The 17,799-nt window shown below is 43.7% G+C and overlaps 1 protein-coding gene across 4 annotated transcripts; it reads right to left on the reverse strand.

The window, feature by feature from the left end:
• Nucleotides 1-688: 688 nt before the first annotated feature.
• Nucleotides 689-17,765, reverse strand: mink1 (misshapen-like kinase 1). 4 transcript variants are annotated; one of them, XM_085936466.1, is made up of 31 exons: nt 16,562-17,764; nt 14,411-14,476; nt 13,948-14,130; nt 13,763-13,873; nt 13,522-13,612; nt 13,212-13,342; nt 13,076-13,130; nt 12,253-12,331; nt 11,910-12,085; nt 11,747-11,816; nt 11,464-11,674; nt 10,894-11,001; nt 10,264-10,350; nt 9,538-9,714; nt 9,285-9,455; nt 8,828-9,094; nt 8,648-8,727; nt 8,334-8,437; nt 8,169-8,260; nt 7,524-7,675; nt 7,326-7,443; nt 6,753-6,869; nt 6,483-6,594; nt 6,234-6,383; nt 5,784-5,927; nt 5,526-5,660; nt 5,322-5,422; nt 5,085-5,234; nt 4,862-5,021; nt 4,648-4,787; nt 689-4,189 (listed from the first exon to the last, which is right to left on the reverse strand). In XM_085936466.1, the coding sequence occupies exons 1-31, from the start codon at nt 16,616-16,618 to the stop codon at nt 4,106-4,108; spliced, it is 3,879 nt and encodes a 1,292-aa protein (XP_085792592.1). In that variant the 5' UTR covers nt 16,619-17,764; the 3' UTR covers nt 689-4,105. The 4 variants fall into 4 exon arrangements, with proteins under 4 accessions (XP_085792592.1, XP_085792591.1, XP_085792593.1 ...); XM_085936465.1 differs by having other exon boundaries at nt 11,464-11,816; XM_085936467.1 differs by lacking the exon at nt 10,264-10,350 and having other exon boundaries at nt 16,562-17,763.
• Nucleotides 17,766-17,799: the final 34 nt, after the last annotated feature.

Raw genomic sequence — 17,799 nt, forward strand, 5'->3', positions numbered from 1 at the left:
TAAAAGCATAGAATTTGCCTCAACGCATCTCGAATCTAAGCAGTGGTACTTTATCAACACGGTGGATTGTAGTGCCACCTTGTGGCGGAATACGACAATGCACTCTGCTACAAATGATCAACCCGGTCTCTAGTGGTTTAATCCCATTGTCAAAAGCAAGAATGGGATTTTATTCCCCCCAAAAAAATCTATTTAATAAGACACTGTAACATGCAGTTTCAACTACCAGTACTCTTAGATCATTTTAAAAAGTACTTTTGATATTTCCATTAACGTGCATTGTGAGTAAATTCTAAGATAAATACAACTGAACCGTATTTGGACAGTACTTCTTTGTTCACATACCCGAGAGGGAGCCCAAAGTAGAATCACAGCTGTACATTTTAGGTCAGTGTTTCCCAACCTTCAGTCAGCCAAAAGCACAAATCTTCAAAAAACTTGTTTCAACGCAGGCAAATTGAACCTTCTGCCATCTAGAAGAAGAACAAACAATTATTTGTCTGTCACAGTTAGTTGCTGCCATAGATGAACATAGATTCATTAATTGCAGTAAATGAATGATGAAAGCAATTAAGTGATATTGGAGACACGACCACACTGGTTGGGAATTGCAGATCGAGTGAATCGAAAGCACGACAAAACAAATACGTTTCCGTAAAGAGTACAGTTCAATAAAATGAGACAAATGTGAGATGAAGAGATTTTTATTCTGTATCAGACATGAACACAATCTTTTTAAAGTTTTAAAGAGCTTATGAAATACACTCTTCACACAAATAAGAAACACCTGCAAACTAAAACACTGCAATGTTTACCGAAAAAAAACATTTGTGTCTAATGTTTAAAAGTCTCGAGTTTTTGGGCTGTACTGTTATTGATTTGCTTCACAAGCTCCTGTACAGTCGATGCCTTCATCCACTTCTCTATTACGTTTAATTCATAAAGGCAATTGTGGGATTTTGTTCAAGATTGAGCATCACAGTTACTGATTGTGAAAAGCTAACACAGAAAAGCCAGAATCGCCGCCCCCCCCCCAACAAAAAAAAAGTCCTGTAAAGCAAACCAAAAGGCAAAATGTGACTCACCAAGCAGCCAACGTTTTGGCTGCCAAAATGAACTGAAGCCAAACTGGGATGAATCAATCAAATGCTTGTATTGCTTTTTTCCTCACACACTTTAGGGCATCCCGACCGACCGACCGACCGTCTCATTGTCACCCTCCGATGTGAGGCTTTGGAGGCTCTTGGAATGAAACTGAAGCAACATGACCAACCAGTTTCACTAAAGCAAAAAAATGAACATTTTAAAAATATATATCATACTTTCAATAGAATAATCAAAATGAAGCTAGATTTTTTTCTTTGGGAAATGAATGATTGAAAACATTCAGGTTTCACTTTAAATAATCAAATGAAACTGTAAACTAACTTTGCATTAGCATCTGATGAGAATCTATGAAGAAAAAAAATCGGTTAGAAATGCACTAATTGTTAGTTTAAAAAAAAAAGTGACTTAAATTCTGCCCACTAAAGTCTCTAAACCACAATGGAAGAACTTAACAGCCTGGATTTCTTTTGTAGTGCAGCTTTTGTGTGCTTGATATGAAAAGTGTCACCTGCGGTTGTTTGTGCATTGAAGCAGATACGTTACGCGACAGTGTTTTCATTCGGGAATGAAGCTCAATCAAAAAAATGGATTTTTTTGTTTTTTTCATGTTCACATTTTTTTCAACTTCAAAACCAAAAGCCTTCAACTGACCCGGCCAAAGGTGTCATGTCTATGCACTCAAAGTCCCGTCACCGCCTGAGCATATTAGCAGATGGGCCCAGCAAAACATTCAAACACGTGATGACTCGCTTGTCTCCTACCTGACGACCAACTGAGAAAATAGACCGTTACACATTGTGCTTTGACTAATAGAGCGGCACACATTTTTTATAGAAATACAAATCTCTTAGAAGTACATTCACTGTAATGTCTCAGACTAATTTTACATAATACATTTTTATTGTTATAAAATAGACTTCTCTAAATATAGTCAGGCTACTTTCCCCATGACTACGTTACATTAGCAACATTGAAGAGTAAAGCGTCGACTTCATATTTGCTGCGACAATTTACGAGCGGACGTCACTAGACAAAATTCACAAGTATGGCTTTTCGCTATGCCGGTTCACACTCGCGTCTGGACTTTTCCCCCCCCCAAAAAACTTTTTAGCCTTACACGGCTGGACATTTAACTCTTCGTTATTGCCGATGTTTGAATTAATACTCATTGAATCGTCTCGTTTATGTGCATGTCAATACGCATTTCAACAATTTAAGTGCACTTTAAGGGGCAGATAACAATCAATAATACGAGGGTCGAAATTACACCTCTTGCTCCGCGATTAATAAGCGACTTGGGGGTCGAGGCTTAAACCCAACCTACTGTATAATAGCTTCTATCATTGTCGTCCCAACTCCAAGGCACTGCTTAAACTGTAAACATGGCAGGTTGGTAAAATAACCGCAGAAATCACACATGGCAACAAACCAATGTGAAATGTAGGCCATGGCACACAACTATAATTAAGAAAGACAATCTTCAAAAAAAAAACAAAAAAAAAAGGGGGGGGAAAACAACTTCGATACACTATTATACTTCAATGGCTTACATGCACGCTCGAGTTTCCGCTCGAGCTATTGTACATTGATATATATTTGTATATCTATCACTTTTGGCTTGACGATACATCAACATCTCGTGAGCACACAATGTGCCGTAGCGCGACAACGCCATCTTTCCGACGCTAACAAATCCCTGCTGTCAAAGGCTCCTGCAGTATTTCTATTGCAAACCAGTGTCACCGTACGCATAATGGAGAAGACCGTTTTTGTAATCTTGGGGGTAAAGAGTCTTCTCAACTTAGCAATATCACTTCCTTTGGCCTGTATTCATGATCCCCCATGTAGCAGTGTATACAGTATCATGACCTTCAGCCATGCACACAAAGAAATCCATTCTCGGTTCTAACGCTAAAATGTCGGCTTTCTATCAGCTCAGAACAAATATTAGCCGCGGCGCGCTGCGGCTCATAACAGACCCACGCGACGACTTGAGAATTTTAGAGTAGAAGAGCCCGCTGCGCCCCTTTTAACACAATCAGCCACATACGCTAATACACTCTCCTCAAACAATGGCTGCACAACACTGAAATAGAATTACAGTAGAGCAAAAATCAAGAATACCAGTAATTCAAAATCACTACAGATAAATATCAAATTTGTTGTAAATCTCTGAAAAATGGTAGGTACAAGTTTGACGAGACTGATTTGTTTGCCTCGGCCGAAGAAAAGAAACAAAAGAGCAACCAAAGACATTTTCACAGTACTGTCTGCCGCAGAGTACTGCTCAGTTATGATCACTTTTCGAATTGATCTGCAGTGATTGAGACACGCGCAAAAGCGGGAATGCCAGATTTGCTCTAACTTTGGATGAGTTGGCCCAAATTTTCCCTTTAAGCCTCTATGAAATTTGGGAGCCGTAAGCCACAGCAGATGGGTGTGCCGGCATCCTCTGAGTCTGCAGCTCAACTAATGACGACTAAACCGGAAGAGACCCGCAGATTGATTTGTGCTATTTACAGCTCAACTTGAACATACAGTGTTGGTAAATAACGCCTTCTGCACCTGGCGAGCCATCCGGGAATTTACAGTACAGTACTTCACAATGAGAAACTAAGCAGTTGCCGATACTCCACCGATTAAGGGAAGTCAGGACAAGAATCAAAACAGTACAAACAAATAAATGCTATAAACATCATCAGTGAATTTTTGTAATGGGTACAGTGAGAAATTATTATTATTGAGGCCATGAAGCTGATCTGAAAAAATTTAAAGACTGCTTTTGAGAATTTTTAATCTGACTGCTTTTGAGAATTTTTAATCAGAGCGCACGTGCGTTTTTTCTTTTTTTTCCGCGAGTTATCAGTGTGTCTGCGTGCGTACGTGTATATAAAAACGAATGCGAATGAGCATGCTCGCCTGTGTGTGTAAGAGAATGTCAGATGCGCTTCCATTTCCAGATCCTGCTGGCTCCGCCCAGAGCGAAGCTGCTCATCCTTCACCAGTTCATGATGCAGTTTCTGTTCAAGGTCATGAAGTACACCTGGCTGCTGCCTCCCGACCGCACTGAGGCAAAGAACACCTGAGGACACGAAGAGAGAAAAGGAAGTGAGGTGAAGGAAATCTTTTGTTGGTGTTGTCACTCTCACTTCATTCTCAAGTACAAGTACAGATGCTTGTGTAACAAAGCCCCATTGAAATAAACTTCATCAATGAAGTCAGTTTTTTGCCTCTGCTGATAACTTGATAAAATGCAAAAAAATAAATGCACAAACAAGTTTCCCATATTCCTTTTTTTACTCGTTCTAAACTCACTCTTATTAACTTGCATACTGAGACGTAACAGAATGGTTTGAATTGGACAATCAGTAGCACGCCCTCTAGCGGACATCCTGTTAAAATGCACCCCCTAGCTTCACTAATGTGAAATGACTCACAAAAAAATTAAATTCCACAGCTGATTTTCTTTTTTTTTTTATCTGCAGGAACAAATGTTTGTATCTTGTTACATCCCACCACTAATTTTTTTTCTTTTCTTGCCTTGTCGTTCCTCTCACACAGGAACTTAAGCCTCTGAGCTCTCTTGTGCATGAAGACGCCATCCAAGTGGCCAGTCTCCACTGAGCGAATCTCAATGGCTTTCTCTCCCCAGCCCATGATCTGATTGGAGCAGATGTGAGCTGCAAACAAAAATGGCAACACAGAGTTAATAACCCGTCGGATTCCGGCTGGTGAGTCTATTTTGATCCCGTACCGACAGATGTCGGCATTTCGCCCCACTGCAGGACCACATCCTTGATGATGCGACCATACGTGTTGACATAGACGCCCTCATCCTCGTAGCACAGAAGCATCTCCATGCCGTCGGAACTGGGTAGGAACACGATGGCGTGCGGCGTCACGTGGCTCTGGATCTGTTTGAGGGAGCAAAGTCAAATCTCACGGCACGGCGCATCTCAAAACACTGCACAACTTACATGGACGGGGATGTAAATGTCATAGTTGTTTCCGGAGTCCACGTCGATGGCGTGGAAGCCTGCACAGGAGCCGTAGATGACCTTTAACCTCTGACCCTCCTCCACTGTCAGGTCCACAAGGACTGGCCTGTGTGGCAGGTCTGCAAAGGACTGGTTAAGGGGAGAAGGCGGTTTGCCAGAAATAAATACACATGACAAAAAGATATCTTAAATACTTGAGCGACTTGCTCGTACTACCTTGAAGGCCATGAATTTGTGATAAGGCTTGGGCGCCCAAGCGTACACTTCCACGGCATTCTTCAAAGCAATCACAAGGAACTTTATCCTCTCGTATTTCACTAGAAGGGACAATCACGAGGACACGTGATACGGCGTACTTCCTATCAATAATTCAACCGGCCAAGCGCATTTGTCACAAGCAATAATAAGTCTGCCACTCACCAACTTTGTAGTGCACGCAGCCCTCCATCTCGCCCACAGTGGTCCAGCCTTGTTTCTTCTCCACTTCGGGGTCATTGTGGAGGATCTTATTCCTCAGCCAGGCCAGGTAGTAGACACGCACCTTGTTTTTCTTGCCTTCAGAGGAACAGTAGGAGTTGGACTGTTGAATGCCTTTTATTTTGATGTCCAATTGGACAACATAACCGACGCACAACGACTAACTGGTCACGACCAAATTCCATGAGCAGCGATACTGACCTGAAATGGTGATGAGCAGATTGAGGCCCTCCAAAACATCCATCTGCTGGAACCGGCGCGAGTTGATGAGTGGATAAACTTTGCCCTGTCCACTGCGGTCCAGCAACTTTAAACCATTCTCTGTCCCCACCAACAGGTTCACACCTCCAGAGACACATTATGTTCAGTTACTATCAAAAAAAAATCTTTGGATTCATCCCCATCTGCAGATACTGTATCAAAACATGAGAACGCTTAATCAGGTGTCGCCGGGAGAGATGCTACTTATGCTAAACAGCTTTTTAGGAAAAGGTCAAAGGAGCTTGAATAGATTTGAATAAAAATTCTTTGATAATACAAGCGGATGCCCTTTAATGTCTCATGGAGTCTTTCTGAGCAACGATTTGCACAAGATTTTCTCTTCTGGATAATCCATAACGGCATTATCAGTGTTTGGGGTATCCTCCTCACCCCAAAGCGCCGCACACAGGATCTCAGAGTTGAACCTCTTCTTGTACTTTCGGATCTCAGGTGTGTCAGTAGGGGGACGAGTGTTGGTGGGATTCACGTTCACCATGGAACCCTTCCTCACCTCCATCTTCAGCTGTTCAAACCTTGAGCCTATAACATGATGAGGAGGATTTGATTAAGTATTTGGCAAATAACGCTCCAATAATAAATCATTTCAATGGTAGCGCAACCTAAAACCTTCTGACTCACTTGTAACAGAAATGTTATCCCCGGTACCTCCCGGTGTCTGGTACATTCCGAGATCCACAAAGGTGGTGAAGGAGGACTTGCCAGGTGCCTTGACCAAACATCTGGACTGATACTGGTGGAGAAGAAAGAATGGAGAAGCACAATTTGCATAACGTTTCTATTGAGAACATCAAAATAGTTCGAATCACCAAACTCTGTGTCGTTAAATGACACGTTCTATGTGAAGCAGAAAGTTAACGTGGAAAAAGAAATACTTTGCGTCTCTCTTACATCATACACAGAGTCCTTCCCAGGGGAGGAGTGAGTGGCGGAATCAGTGGGGGAGTGGGAAGGCTGCACCACATCTGGCAAGTTAGTGTAGCCATTGTGGCTCCGCTTCTCAGGGGTCTTTCAGATACCAAAAAAAATGTACACACATTTTTATACAAAACAATACATGTGGAATTACATAATATTGTGCACAAAGATATACATAAACATTTGTATGTGCTCTCATTTTTTCATGCACACCAAGCGCCTATTTTTCTAAATGATCATTTTCATATGTCCTTCTGTGCAATTTTATTCCCCGATACTTTTTGGGGATATTATTTTGAATTATTTATAGTGGAGCAGCGACACGAGGTAGCTTGCGTGGTCAATGTTGACGTGTGAGGCGTTTTAATTCTGTGACACGCAAAAAGGCTGTTAAATGCTACCATGGTTTCTGCCTACCCCGTTTTACATTTCCATCAAACGGCCCATGTCATCAAACACGTCTTGTGTTTGATGTGAATCCCATGGACTATTTTATCTCGCTCACTTTGCATTTCCAGATTCATTACACATCCAAAATGACCTCACCCTTTGTACCAACATGGTCTGATCTCCATAACCTCCAGCTTGCTCTCCTTCTGCCTCCTCGCCTTCATCTTCATGAACCACCATGGTGTTGACCGAATCCGTGTCTGCGTCCCTGCGGCTGAAATCAAAAGAGGGTTTCACTCTTTTTTTTTTTTCCCGCCTCCATTTTCCCCGCCGCCTATGTAATGACATTATTACCGATCAGATGGACTTTCGTCCTCTTCAACTCCCTCTCCGTTTTCGCTCTCCTCACTACTCTCACTACTCTCTGAGGAGGAGGAGTAATCATTGGCCTTGACTGGAGGCCTGGGTTGTTCTTCAGCACGCTCTTTGGCAAAGAGGCCGTGATCCTGCAATGTATATCACAATTCATTTGTATGCAGAAATAACGGATGAATGCACATGACAACAAAAAATGAAGCTCCCCTGATATTTTATGATGATGTTCAAGGTCTTTAATTTCAAACTTTCAGCATAACAATAATCCAACACAAAAAAAAAATAAAAAATCCTTTGTGTGACCAAAGATGCAACTCGGGCTTTGGCAACTAGTGAATGCAGATGAATGAAAACACAGAACATGCGTACACACTCGCTACTAACCTCTCCTATAGCTCTCTTGTAACTCTACAATTGTCAACACGGATTTAGGGAAGAGGTACAGCATGATGGGGAACAAGTCAAAAAGGAACGTTTAGGTTAGGAGAAAATGACCGATTAAGTGTTAATATTCAGCGCAAATGTGATCAAACTGAAGACATGTATGAATTTCTTTTTAATAGCAAAATTTAAGAAGTATTTTGCTGGCGCCAAAACAGTAGCGGACGACAAGGTCTGACTTACGGCAGGACGCCCTGGGCGAGAAGAGGTGCGAGACTCCCCCGGTTTGTGACGACTATCCTGGGATAGAATGGGCGACTCCATCTTGGAGGAACCTGAAAACGACAGTGGGTCAAACGGTTCCCACTTGAGGAAGTACAGATGGTCTTGGGGGACAGAAGGACTCACTGAGGATGCGATGCCTTTCCAACGAGCCGGTCTGTGGCAGATCAGATATGATGCCAAGATTATCGCCTCTCTCCCAGCGATCGTTTCGGCTGAGATCCGGATTACTGCGCAGACGAAATCATTCGTCTCACACGTCCATAAAATCTCGCAAAAGAAATTACTTTTTTTTTTTTTTTTATGCGTGAATGATGAGACATAGTCAAGAACTCGAAATAGATCGGATGACCACACGGGGTATAAAAGTGGCGAAAGAAAAGTGATTGGATTCTTTTTTTGTAGCTCTTTAAATGTTAAAATTTAGAATAATTTGCTACCTGGCTCTCACTGGATGCCTGATGCCAGAAGTCAGGTTGGTGTTGAGAGCTGTTGCAATCGATGCTGTTCTCTGGGGAATCTGAGGATTGAAATTCATCAGAATTTTGCAAGATACGATATCACACTGAATTACAGCCTTCATTGTTAGTCCAGAGTCCACTGCAGTCAATCCATCTCACCTTGGGTGGGAGTTCCACATCTGGCAAGCGGATCCAGGGCCCATGATCCTCCCTGATTTGGTGCATCAGTGGCCCGGGGGTCTCAGACGTAGGGTCTGAGTTCTGACGCACAAGCTCTCTGGAGTGTATGGGTCGGGGCGTGGGGGCGAGGGTGGGGTCCTGGGTAGGGAATGCGGACATGGTCTTAGTAGGCTGGTCGCAGAGAGACTGGGAGCGTGGGACGGGGGCGGCGTAAGGCTTTAGTGGAACCAAGTGAGCCATCTGCAACTTTTGGGTGGCAGTAGGAGCACAGGATGATGGAGTAGGCCCAGAAAAAGAGTGCAATCCCAGTTAAAAGGCCAAAGATGTGAGGGGAAGAAGGAAAAGGTTGGCGTTAAAAGGCAGCAGATGAAGTGTAAAGTAGTTTCAGACAGATGAAGAAAGCTCTCGCCTTAACAAATAAATCGCTATCACCAACCTTGCCCTGCCCCCCTTGAGGTTCAACGGGCCTCTGCATGGGGGGCGTCTGAGCAGACTGGGCCGCTCCTGACGGGCCGATTGAGTCAGAGCGTGACTGGATGGCCGTGTCGGAGACGGTGGTACAGATTTTCGGAGAGCCCTGTCTGTTGAGCTTGCTTCGCTCCTCCACCTGGTGCCAAGAATGAGAGCGAAGGATGAGAGTAGCGGTCGACAGCAGGTTTCGGGCACATGTAGTTTTGGAATCGCTGTACCTCACGGGCCCATGTGGGTTTATTATTGGGTTCTAAGTTTTTGTTGTAGTGGTAGAGTTGAGGCTTCCTTTCCTGTTGCTGTTGCTGCAGCGACACCAAGTAAGCGTGCTCCTGTTGAAGCTGCCTCTGCAGCCGCTCCGACTGACGCTGCTCCTCCAGCTGCTTACGTTTGTACTCCTGAGCAAATAAACACACTGCGGTCAGCATGCTGAGACGAGAGTGATTGCATTGCACTGATTACATTGAATGGCAGAGGTTTCACATTTTTTAGCTACCCACGGCTGACTTTAACGCATTTCCGACTAGCTGACAAAAGAAGTTTCTTTGGCTTCACATTTCACGTGGTGCAATAAGCAGGGTTCAACTGCAAGTCAGTAAACGTCTTTTATTTTTATTTGATTTTTTAATTGTGAGTTATAAGCTGCGTGCGTCACTGAAATGTTTGACGGTCATTTCGAAGGGATGAAAATAAATTCAACCATGAGTCACTTGCCAAGCATCCTCGCATGTACTGTATAGTCAGTCTGAATGCATTTGAGATAGATATTTTAACAATCTGCAGAACGGCCTTCTTGCTTGCTGCAGAGAGAACCGAAGATTAAAAGTCAAATGTCTTATGCAGCACGTACATAAAAAAAAAAAATAGCGCTGTGAACTTAATAACGTGTCCAGTGAGTGTGTCGTCCACTTGAACCTAAAAATGAGAAGCCAATCATGGCGATTTACCATAAGCAATGCCTGCTCCTGAAGCAGCTGCTGCTGGAGGATTTCTAGCTGCCGTTGCTCTTCTTCTAACTTATGTCTTATAAACTCCTGAGGAGAGGCGAAGGAGAAGGGAGGACAGGAAAAAAAGGTGCAAAAGGAGAAGGCAAATATGAGAGGAGGGGGAGAGGACGCAATCATAGAACAGTTATGTAAGCATACGCTAAACAACAGGAACCATTCAACAATTTCAACACAAAATGCCGTTTGGCAAATCAAACAAGAAAACTCAAAGCAAGCATTCGATATTTGATCAATGCTGAGAGAACCTGATAGTAGCAAAAGACTGATTGATATTAGTCACACTAACAGAACATAAGCGTGACGGGTTTGTGATTGTGATTTGACACCAGACAATTTCAGATGGGAGACAGGAAATGGGGAGAAAAAAAAAAAAAAAAAAAAAGAAGAAGAGACCGACACACAGAGAGCTCACCCACAGAACTCATCCCTGAATAAATACACTATTTTGAACCTTTGCTGCTATGGCAACCTACTCATGGAATTTCACCACTCGCAGAGTGTTGCTGCATGACACGCCCACAGTCGGCCTCAATTGGCGGAGTGTGGCGGTTCTCCCCTGTGGTTGGTTACCTGCTCTCTTTCGGCCAGCCTTCTATCTTCCTCCCGTCTCATATCGTCAAGTCTCCGATGGGGGCCTTTTTCTTGCTGCCTCACCATCTCTCGCTCCTTTCTCTGTTGCTGAGACAGAGAGAGGGGGGGGGGGAAACAGGAAAAAGAGAAATGAGGACAGGGGCAACGTTTTCACAAGAGAATTGATTATGGATTGCCGTCTTATGAGTGAAACCACCCACATATTTTGCACAGAGTTAGGGAAAGAACTAAAGGCAATGGAAAACAAAATAGAGACAGAGTCATTCTGTCAAATACACACATGCAGATGCACACAAAAGGACATCTAGTGCATTCATCATCTTAGAAAGCTAAAAAAATGATTTATTTTTGACTGGAGGGAAATTAGATGCCGCCAAATTGTTTGCTGTTGGCAGTTGAACACCAAAAGGCTCACCCCCACTGCGTTGGTTTTTAACCAGAAATCATAATGTGTTCATTTACAGTGTGGTCAATTGCTGTAAGTGGCAGTCAGCAAAGTGAAGATTTAGGGCATCCATTTCAGCGATGGTCAAAATGTGGTGAGCTTACCTCTTCCAGTCGCCGCCGCTGCTCTTTTTGCTCCTCGATGCGTTTCTGTCTGTCATGCAGCAATTGCCTCTTGTGCTCCTCAGGGTCCCGGCGCTGAGCGGCCAATTGGGCCTGCTGTCTCTTGTGAGCCTCCGACCGCTCCTTGTTCTCTTGTTGGAGACGCTGGAAGTCCCGACGGAGGGTGGACTCTCCGGGGACATTGAGGATTGAGCTGGTGATCAAGGAGGAAAATTGGAATGAGACAAGCGGTGTTTTGTTATTGCACAGCATGCTTGAACAATACCTGGACTCTCTGTCATCGCTTCGATTCTCATCGTCTTCATCACTGCCGCTGTACTCGTACTCCGTCTCCTCTGTGATGACAATCAGAATAAAGGTCAAGGATCCAAGATTGTCAATATCACGGTCAGGTCGACTCAATGATTCTCAGTTGTTCCTCAACTGACCTTTCTCTCCCCTTTTTTTGCGCGTCCGGTCAATGTGGTCTTTGAGTTGAATCCGGACCTGGCGCTCGGTGGGCTGGTCCCTGATGAAGGAGTGCTTGAGCAGTTGCTCGGTGGATGGTCGGCTGGGATACGTCTTCACAAGGCAGGCCTCGATAAAGTCAATGAATTTCTTGGACCTGAGAGAAATGGGAAAAATGCTAAGAGATTGGGATTCATTTGAAAGTATAGCATTGCCCCTGACACTAAATACTGCTGGAAAACCTTTTTTTTTTTTTTTATTCTTCCTGGTGTCTGGTACAATATGCAGATTTTTAAAAATGGTCACCGAGAGCATTTAACTCACCACTTTTTGGATTTAAGTTTAGGAGGGGGATTCCGGGGAATCAGGAAGAGGGCTCTCATTGGATGCATGTCACACAGTGCTACAGAGACCAAATCAAAACACGTGTTAGCATGTACAATTACATAATCCCAAAAATATCATCAATTACCATGGAAAATGAAGAGGAGGCTAATCATATGATTTTTCACATTTTCCACCACAAAGTGCCTTGAGAAAAAAATTACACGCAAAGATTCTTTGTGTCCTACAACATGGGCAAAGCTGGTGTTATCCAATCTTTCCCAATAAGCCTCGGGCTTATTGTTATACTGAATGTAAGAGCAAGCAACATGAGTCATGTTGTTCCCGGTGTAGGTAGGTAGCTTGCTAAACCTGACTGGTAAGCTTTTAAGTTTCACAGTACAGTATCCAGGCTATTACGAGGCCGCTCGTAGCTGTGGAGAAAAAATATATACACAGCTTTGACGTTTGTGCTCAAATCTTATCAAGCACCACGTCCTGAAAATAAGACAAGTGAGGTTCATCAGTCTTGCTGTGAAGACTATTGGACATGAAGCGTTTTTAACCAGATCTGTGATTAAATGCCCAAGCAAGCTCTTAGCAAGAGATCTGTGCAATCAGCCTCCACAGGCGGCGTGGCGTGCCAGCTCACGACTACACTCGCTTGATTACAGTGAGTCAGCTGTCCATCTGAAGACCGACAAAACTGCCGGAGCTAGACTCATTCATGGAGGGAGAGCTTAGAGACGACTGAGCTCCCCGCGACTCCATCACGTAGGCCAAGTGCGGCTGCAAGACCATCAAAGAATTCACTTAGACTTACGCGGCGCTCCTTCGGCCATTTCGATGGCGGTGATTCCCAAGGACCAGATGTCGCTCTGGAAAAGAACCAGGATGACACTTGAGCCTGGGCTTAAAGTCGTCACGCAAGCGCGCACATAGTACACAGCTGTTGTTACCCTGTAGTCGTAGGTGGAGTCGGGGTTCTCGTCGCAGGCGATGACCTCCGGCGCCATCCAGTAAGGCGTACCGATGAAGGTGTTTCTACGGCCCACGGTTCTGTCTAACTGAGCGCTGACTCCAAAATCAACTGGACACAAAGGGTGAGGCATTTCCCCAGTTCAGTTACAAACTATTAAGAGAGTTGTTTTTGTTCAGCTACCTAAAGCGTCAAAGACATTTTCAGAAACTACCACTGCATTAGTCACCCCCTCTTTTATTGCAAATTAAATCCTACATGCATAATTTGGCAAGCACTTTCAAGCATACCGAGTTTGACCTCTGCATTCTCTGTGAGAAGAACATTCTGGCCCTTGATGTCTCTATGGATGACTTTGTGGGTGTGCAGGTGGGAAAGGCCCTGGGGCATAAACAAATAGGAAGAGCACAAAATATCAGTTAAAGTCTGGGACGGAAAAACACACTTCATAACGCTGGATGGTGTCAAAGTCAGTCTCCGGTTCCCACGCCTGTTTGGAAGGGCTTGACCGGTGTGCTTGTTATTTCTCACCCTTAGGATTTCTCTGCAGATGTACGCGATCCAGTCCTCCTTCAGAGAGCTGCCCTTTGTGTTTTTCACCAAGTCGGTCACCGAGCCGGCGCCGCAGAACTCCATCACCAACTGCAAATGTATACAAATCTTTTTTTAGCGAGCTCCCCCCGATGTCACGGCTGTGCAAGTCATAAACAACAGACCCAAAGCTGGTCATCGTGTCCTGGTGGACTCTTCTTGACGAAGGCACCGTAATACGTGGCTATGTTGCGGTGGTGACTGTATTTTTTCAGCATGTTGATTTCAGCTTTGATCTCCTCCTCTTCCTCCTCCGTAACATCCATCACCTTGATGGCCGCGAGCTGGCCCGTCTTAACATGGCGGCCCTGATTTGAACAACACGATAAGATGATACGAAACATCAAACATGGCAAATAGCAAGTCATAGCAAATAAATCACCGTGGAAGTAATTGCGCTTTATCAGCGAGTATAGTAGCTTAGTGCCAAAGGCAATTTTACATTACACAATGAGGGCTTACATTTTACAGAGCCAGAATACAAGAAACTTTATCGCAAATATTGATGCAGGGTGGGAGCAAGAATGGGGAATTGGGTTCTTTTTATTGTACTCGTGATAATAATGTTTTTTTTACGTCATATCTCACCTTGTATACTTGCCCATATGTCCCATTGCCGACCACCTCAACCAGCTCAAAGATTCCAGCAGGATCCTGCGGGAATGCACGTTCAAAAAAACATCAAGAAACAGACACACACATTTTCCATCGGTGCAAAATTCTCAGCAGTAACCATTGGATTAAATGTATTTAATATTTGTCACCATAGCATGTAATCACAGACATTTTTTATTGACTGGATTTGTTGAGATAAAATTTTATTCAACAGATATAAAAAAAAATAAAATAAAAAAAAAAAATGAAATGTGATTGAACCATCCAAGTCACAAATTAAAACCTGCACAATTCTATTGATTATTTTGCATTCAATTTTAGAGTGCCTGTTTTATTAAACATGGCATTATTGTGCAAAATTGGATTTATAATTGCTTGTCAACAAATAGTTGGGTCTCTAGAGTGCTTGCCAAACCATTGAGTGTGAAATTAAACAACCAAGGGCATCTTTTGTGATTTGCCTATTCCTGAAAATGAGCCATTTCAAATTGTCTCCAACAAGAAAACGTTGGTCCATTTGTTGCTAGTCACCTTTTCTTTAATAGGTCAAGTATCTCTCGCCTAACAGGCTGAGGTTCAATTGTAACTCTAAAGCAAACACTTCTTTCTCTGTAAAAACTTAATTTGAGGGGAAAAAAAATAACTCTTCAGCATTAGCACTTGGCCAAATAATTTGAAATGTGTGTCTTGAAATTCACAGTGCATATAATTTGCATTCAAATCGCCTGATCTCAATTTTCTTGGCACCCAACGACAAAAAAAATAAAACAAAATCACACGAGCTTTATATAGAGTACAGCAGTGCCAGCACATATACGAACATAGTGACAGCACAAATACGGATGCTAACATGGCCACTTGTGATTTCCTTGATTTGGGCACTTAAAGTTGCTGACCACAAATTTCAGTGCCACTAATGACTATGCTGCTCTGAATTCAATGCCCAACTCCCTCCCGAGGGAAACGGAGGAAAGTGACAAGCACATTCGCCTTCATGCTATTTCAATATGGCGTTAAAATGTGTGGGTGAGACTGCTGCTGAGGGTTTTAGAATGTAAAGCATGACCCGTCCTGCTTTCATCCGTTTCCAATGACGGGGTTTCTGCCTCCAACAACACAGGGAGAAATTCCTTTGAGGCAGGAAAGTAAAAGAAATTGTACACATACTTGGATAGATAGCAGGATATAACTCAAACAAACATTCCTGACTGATAAAAATATGGTAGGTACAATGTAGACTAAACAAGAGGAACCATAGTAGGTACAGGAGAGAGAGAGACATAGAAGAAAATAATGTAATGATTGAGTGGGTGGACAAAGGCAAAGGCGCCAGTCACCCACGTCCAGCACAGAGAGTAGGATGAGAGGAACGGAGTGATAGAAGAGGAGGGGTACAGTTCTGCTCAAGGAGCAGCGCCGGAAGCACAGACACTGCAAAACAAATTGTGGGCAATGACTGCAAAAATGCAGGGAAGCGTTAAATCCAATAGATTTCTGCTGGTGAGAGTTACAAGGGAGCTTGCCAGAATCATGAAAAAAAATAAATAAAAATGCATTACTGATCACTTTGGCATATTCAGGGGCGTAGCCAGTAATTTTTCCATGGGGTGACAACACCTCATAGGGGTGGCCAGAAGGTTTAAGTAGTTGGTCCTGACGATACTAAGGGATGCACAACTTCAGATGGTTTTAGGCATTGTTAATGTGATTCAAGTCAAGTTGACAACATTTTTTTTTTTTCCTTTCGAGGAGAGAATGACATTTCTGGTCCAGTCTGCCAAACACTTTTGGGCAGGCAACACTTGGGCATCACATGCATCCTGTTGGGATGGGAAACTCAATCCTTTGAAATAAAAGCATGCTTGTGTAACAACATGGTTGCACCATAATGAGGGTCAAAGACTATTTTCAAAATCCTGCTCCAGTCCACCCAAACCCTTACTGCTGCTTCCTCACTAACCACAGGAGTCCATTTAGACATGGAAGACAAGTTGCATCAAACCAGCTGTCCTACATTTGGTACCTTACTTAGCCAGAATATGAGGAAACACGAAGACAAACCAAACATGGATTTAAGTATGCAGGACTCTTCGAGCACCAACAGTTCAATACTTGTGTACTCACCCTCAGAGCTGCCAGGTCGATGTCATCCAGGCTTCGCGTGGGGGCGTTTTCAGACATGGCTGGAGAAACTTGCAACGTTAGCTTGTCAAGTTAGCCAGATTTTTCACAAGGAGCACTTTGAAGGTATGAAGGTGGCACCGTTGGTGATCTTAAATGGCCGCAATAGACAGTCCAGTTTGCGAAAATTGTTGCAGCACTCAGATGAGCTAACACGTCGCAGTTTCGAGCTCCCAGTTGGTTAGATCGCGTCAACTCTCGAAATCTCGTCTTGAGGAATGAAATAATAGCACGACCGATTTAAAAGATGCTTATTAATACAAACTTTTACTCTAATTCCGCCACTGGCGTCCTTCGACGAACTGGCAGCTTTTCCAAGCAGTGCACCTCCACTGTTGAACACCTTGCTGCGTTCATTTCAACAAGATGTCTTCGACGATTACGAATAACAAACCAGCTGCGGTGTCATGGGAGGAATTCCGAAAAATGGCAAAAATGTATTAACGGAATTTAAAAAAGAAAAGAAAGAAAAAGCCCAAATACGCAATGTTGTTTTTCCCCCAAACGAACGCAACGTGATGGCGCCCGTTCCTTCAGCACCGCACCAGAACCGCCTATCAAACTGGCACTAATATTTTAAGTAACTATCCCCGAATGTATTGTTACAAGAGTCTTTCGAATGGGTCCGCGGTTGTTAAACTTCCGAAATAATCCCAAATTCGGCGTTGCGAAGAGACAGGTGGGCGCAATCAAAGGATCTTTGACTGGTTAGCTAATGCGGCTAAAACATCAGGCTAAACAGTCTCGTCTGCAATAAACTTTTGCTTCTTCTTTCATTTTCTATGTTGACAGTCGCGCCCAGCGATGCCAACCTTTCCGGAAAAAAAACACAGTCGGGCGGGCGGTGTGTTCTGGACGAACCCCCGCAACACTTAATCTAAACCGGGGCCTCGACTCTTTAAAGTTGCGCGTCGCGTCCGTGTCCACCATCCAGATTGGAGCACTCGGGAGTTGTAAATCCAACACTGCGGTATATCGCGCCCAGCCTCAAAACGGCATCTGACGAGCAAACTTGTTATTTCGCCATGTTTTGCTTCCAAGCGCCCCCTCCCACTCCAAGCCTCGCTATGTGCAGTACAGACTGAGCGAGCGTTTGCTGTTTTGCGTCGACGATTGGCTGCGCACTAAAACTCCTCAAGTCTCTGTGGGTGGCTACGGCATGTTATTAGGGACAAACGAGA

Source organism: Syngnathus leptorhynchus, chromosome 17, assembly GCF_054491065.1.
Source record: "Syngnathus leptorhynchus isolate UIUO chromosome 17, UIUO_Slep, whole genome shotgun sequence".
NCBI lineage: Eukaryota > Metazoa > Chordata > Actinopteri > Syngnathiformes > Syngnathidae > Syngnathus > Syngnathus leptorhynchus.

What these genes read in the sequence shown, in the direction of transcription:
- mink1 (XM_085936464.1), bottom strand. Translation starts at nt 16,618, where the DNA reads ATGTCTGAAAACGCCCCCACGCGAAGCCTGGATGACATCGACCTGGCA. An exon ending in TCTGCAGAGAAATCCTAAGG is followed by an intron (nt 13,613 to 13,762) that starts GTGAGAAATAAC and finishes TTTATGCCCCAG; the next exon opens with GGCCTTTCCCACCTGCACAC. An exon ending in AGGAGCAGGCATTGCTTATG is followed by an intron (nt 9,715 to 10,263) that starts GTAAATCGCCAT and finishes TTATTTGCTCAG; the next exon opens with GAGTACAAACGTAAGCAGCT.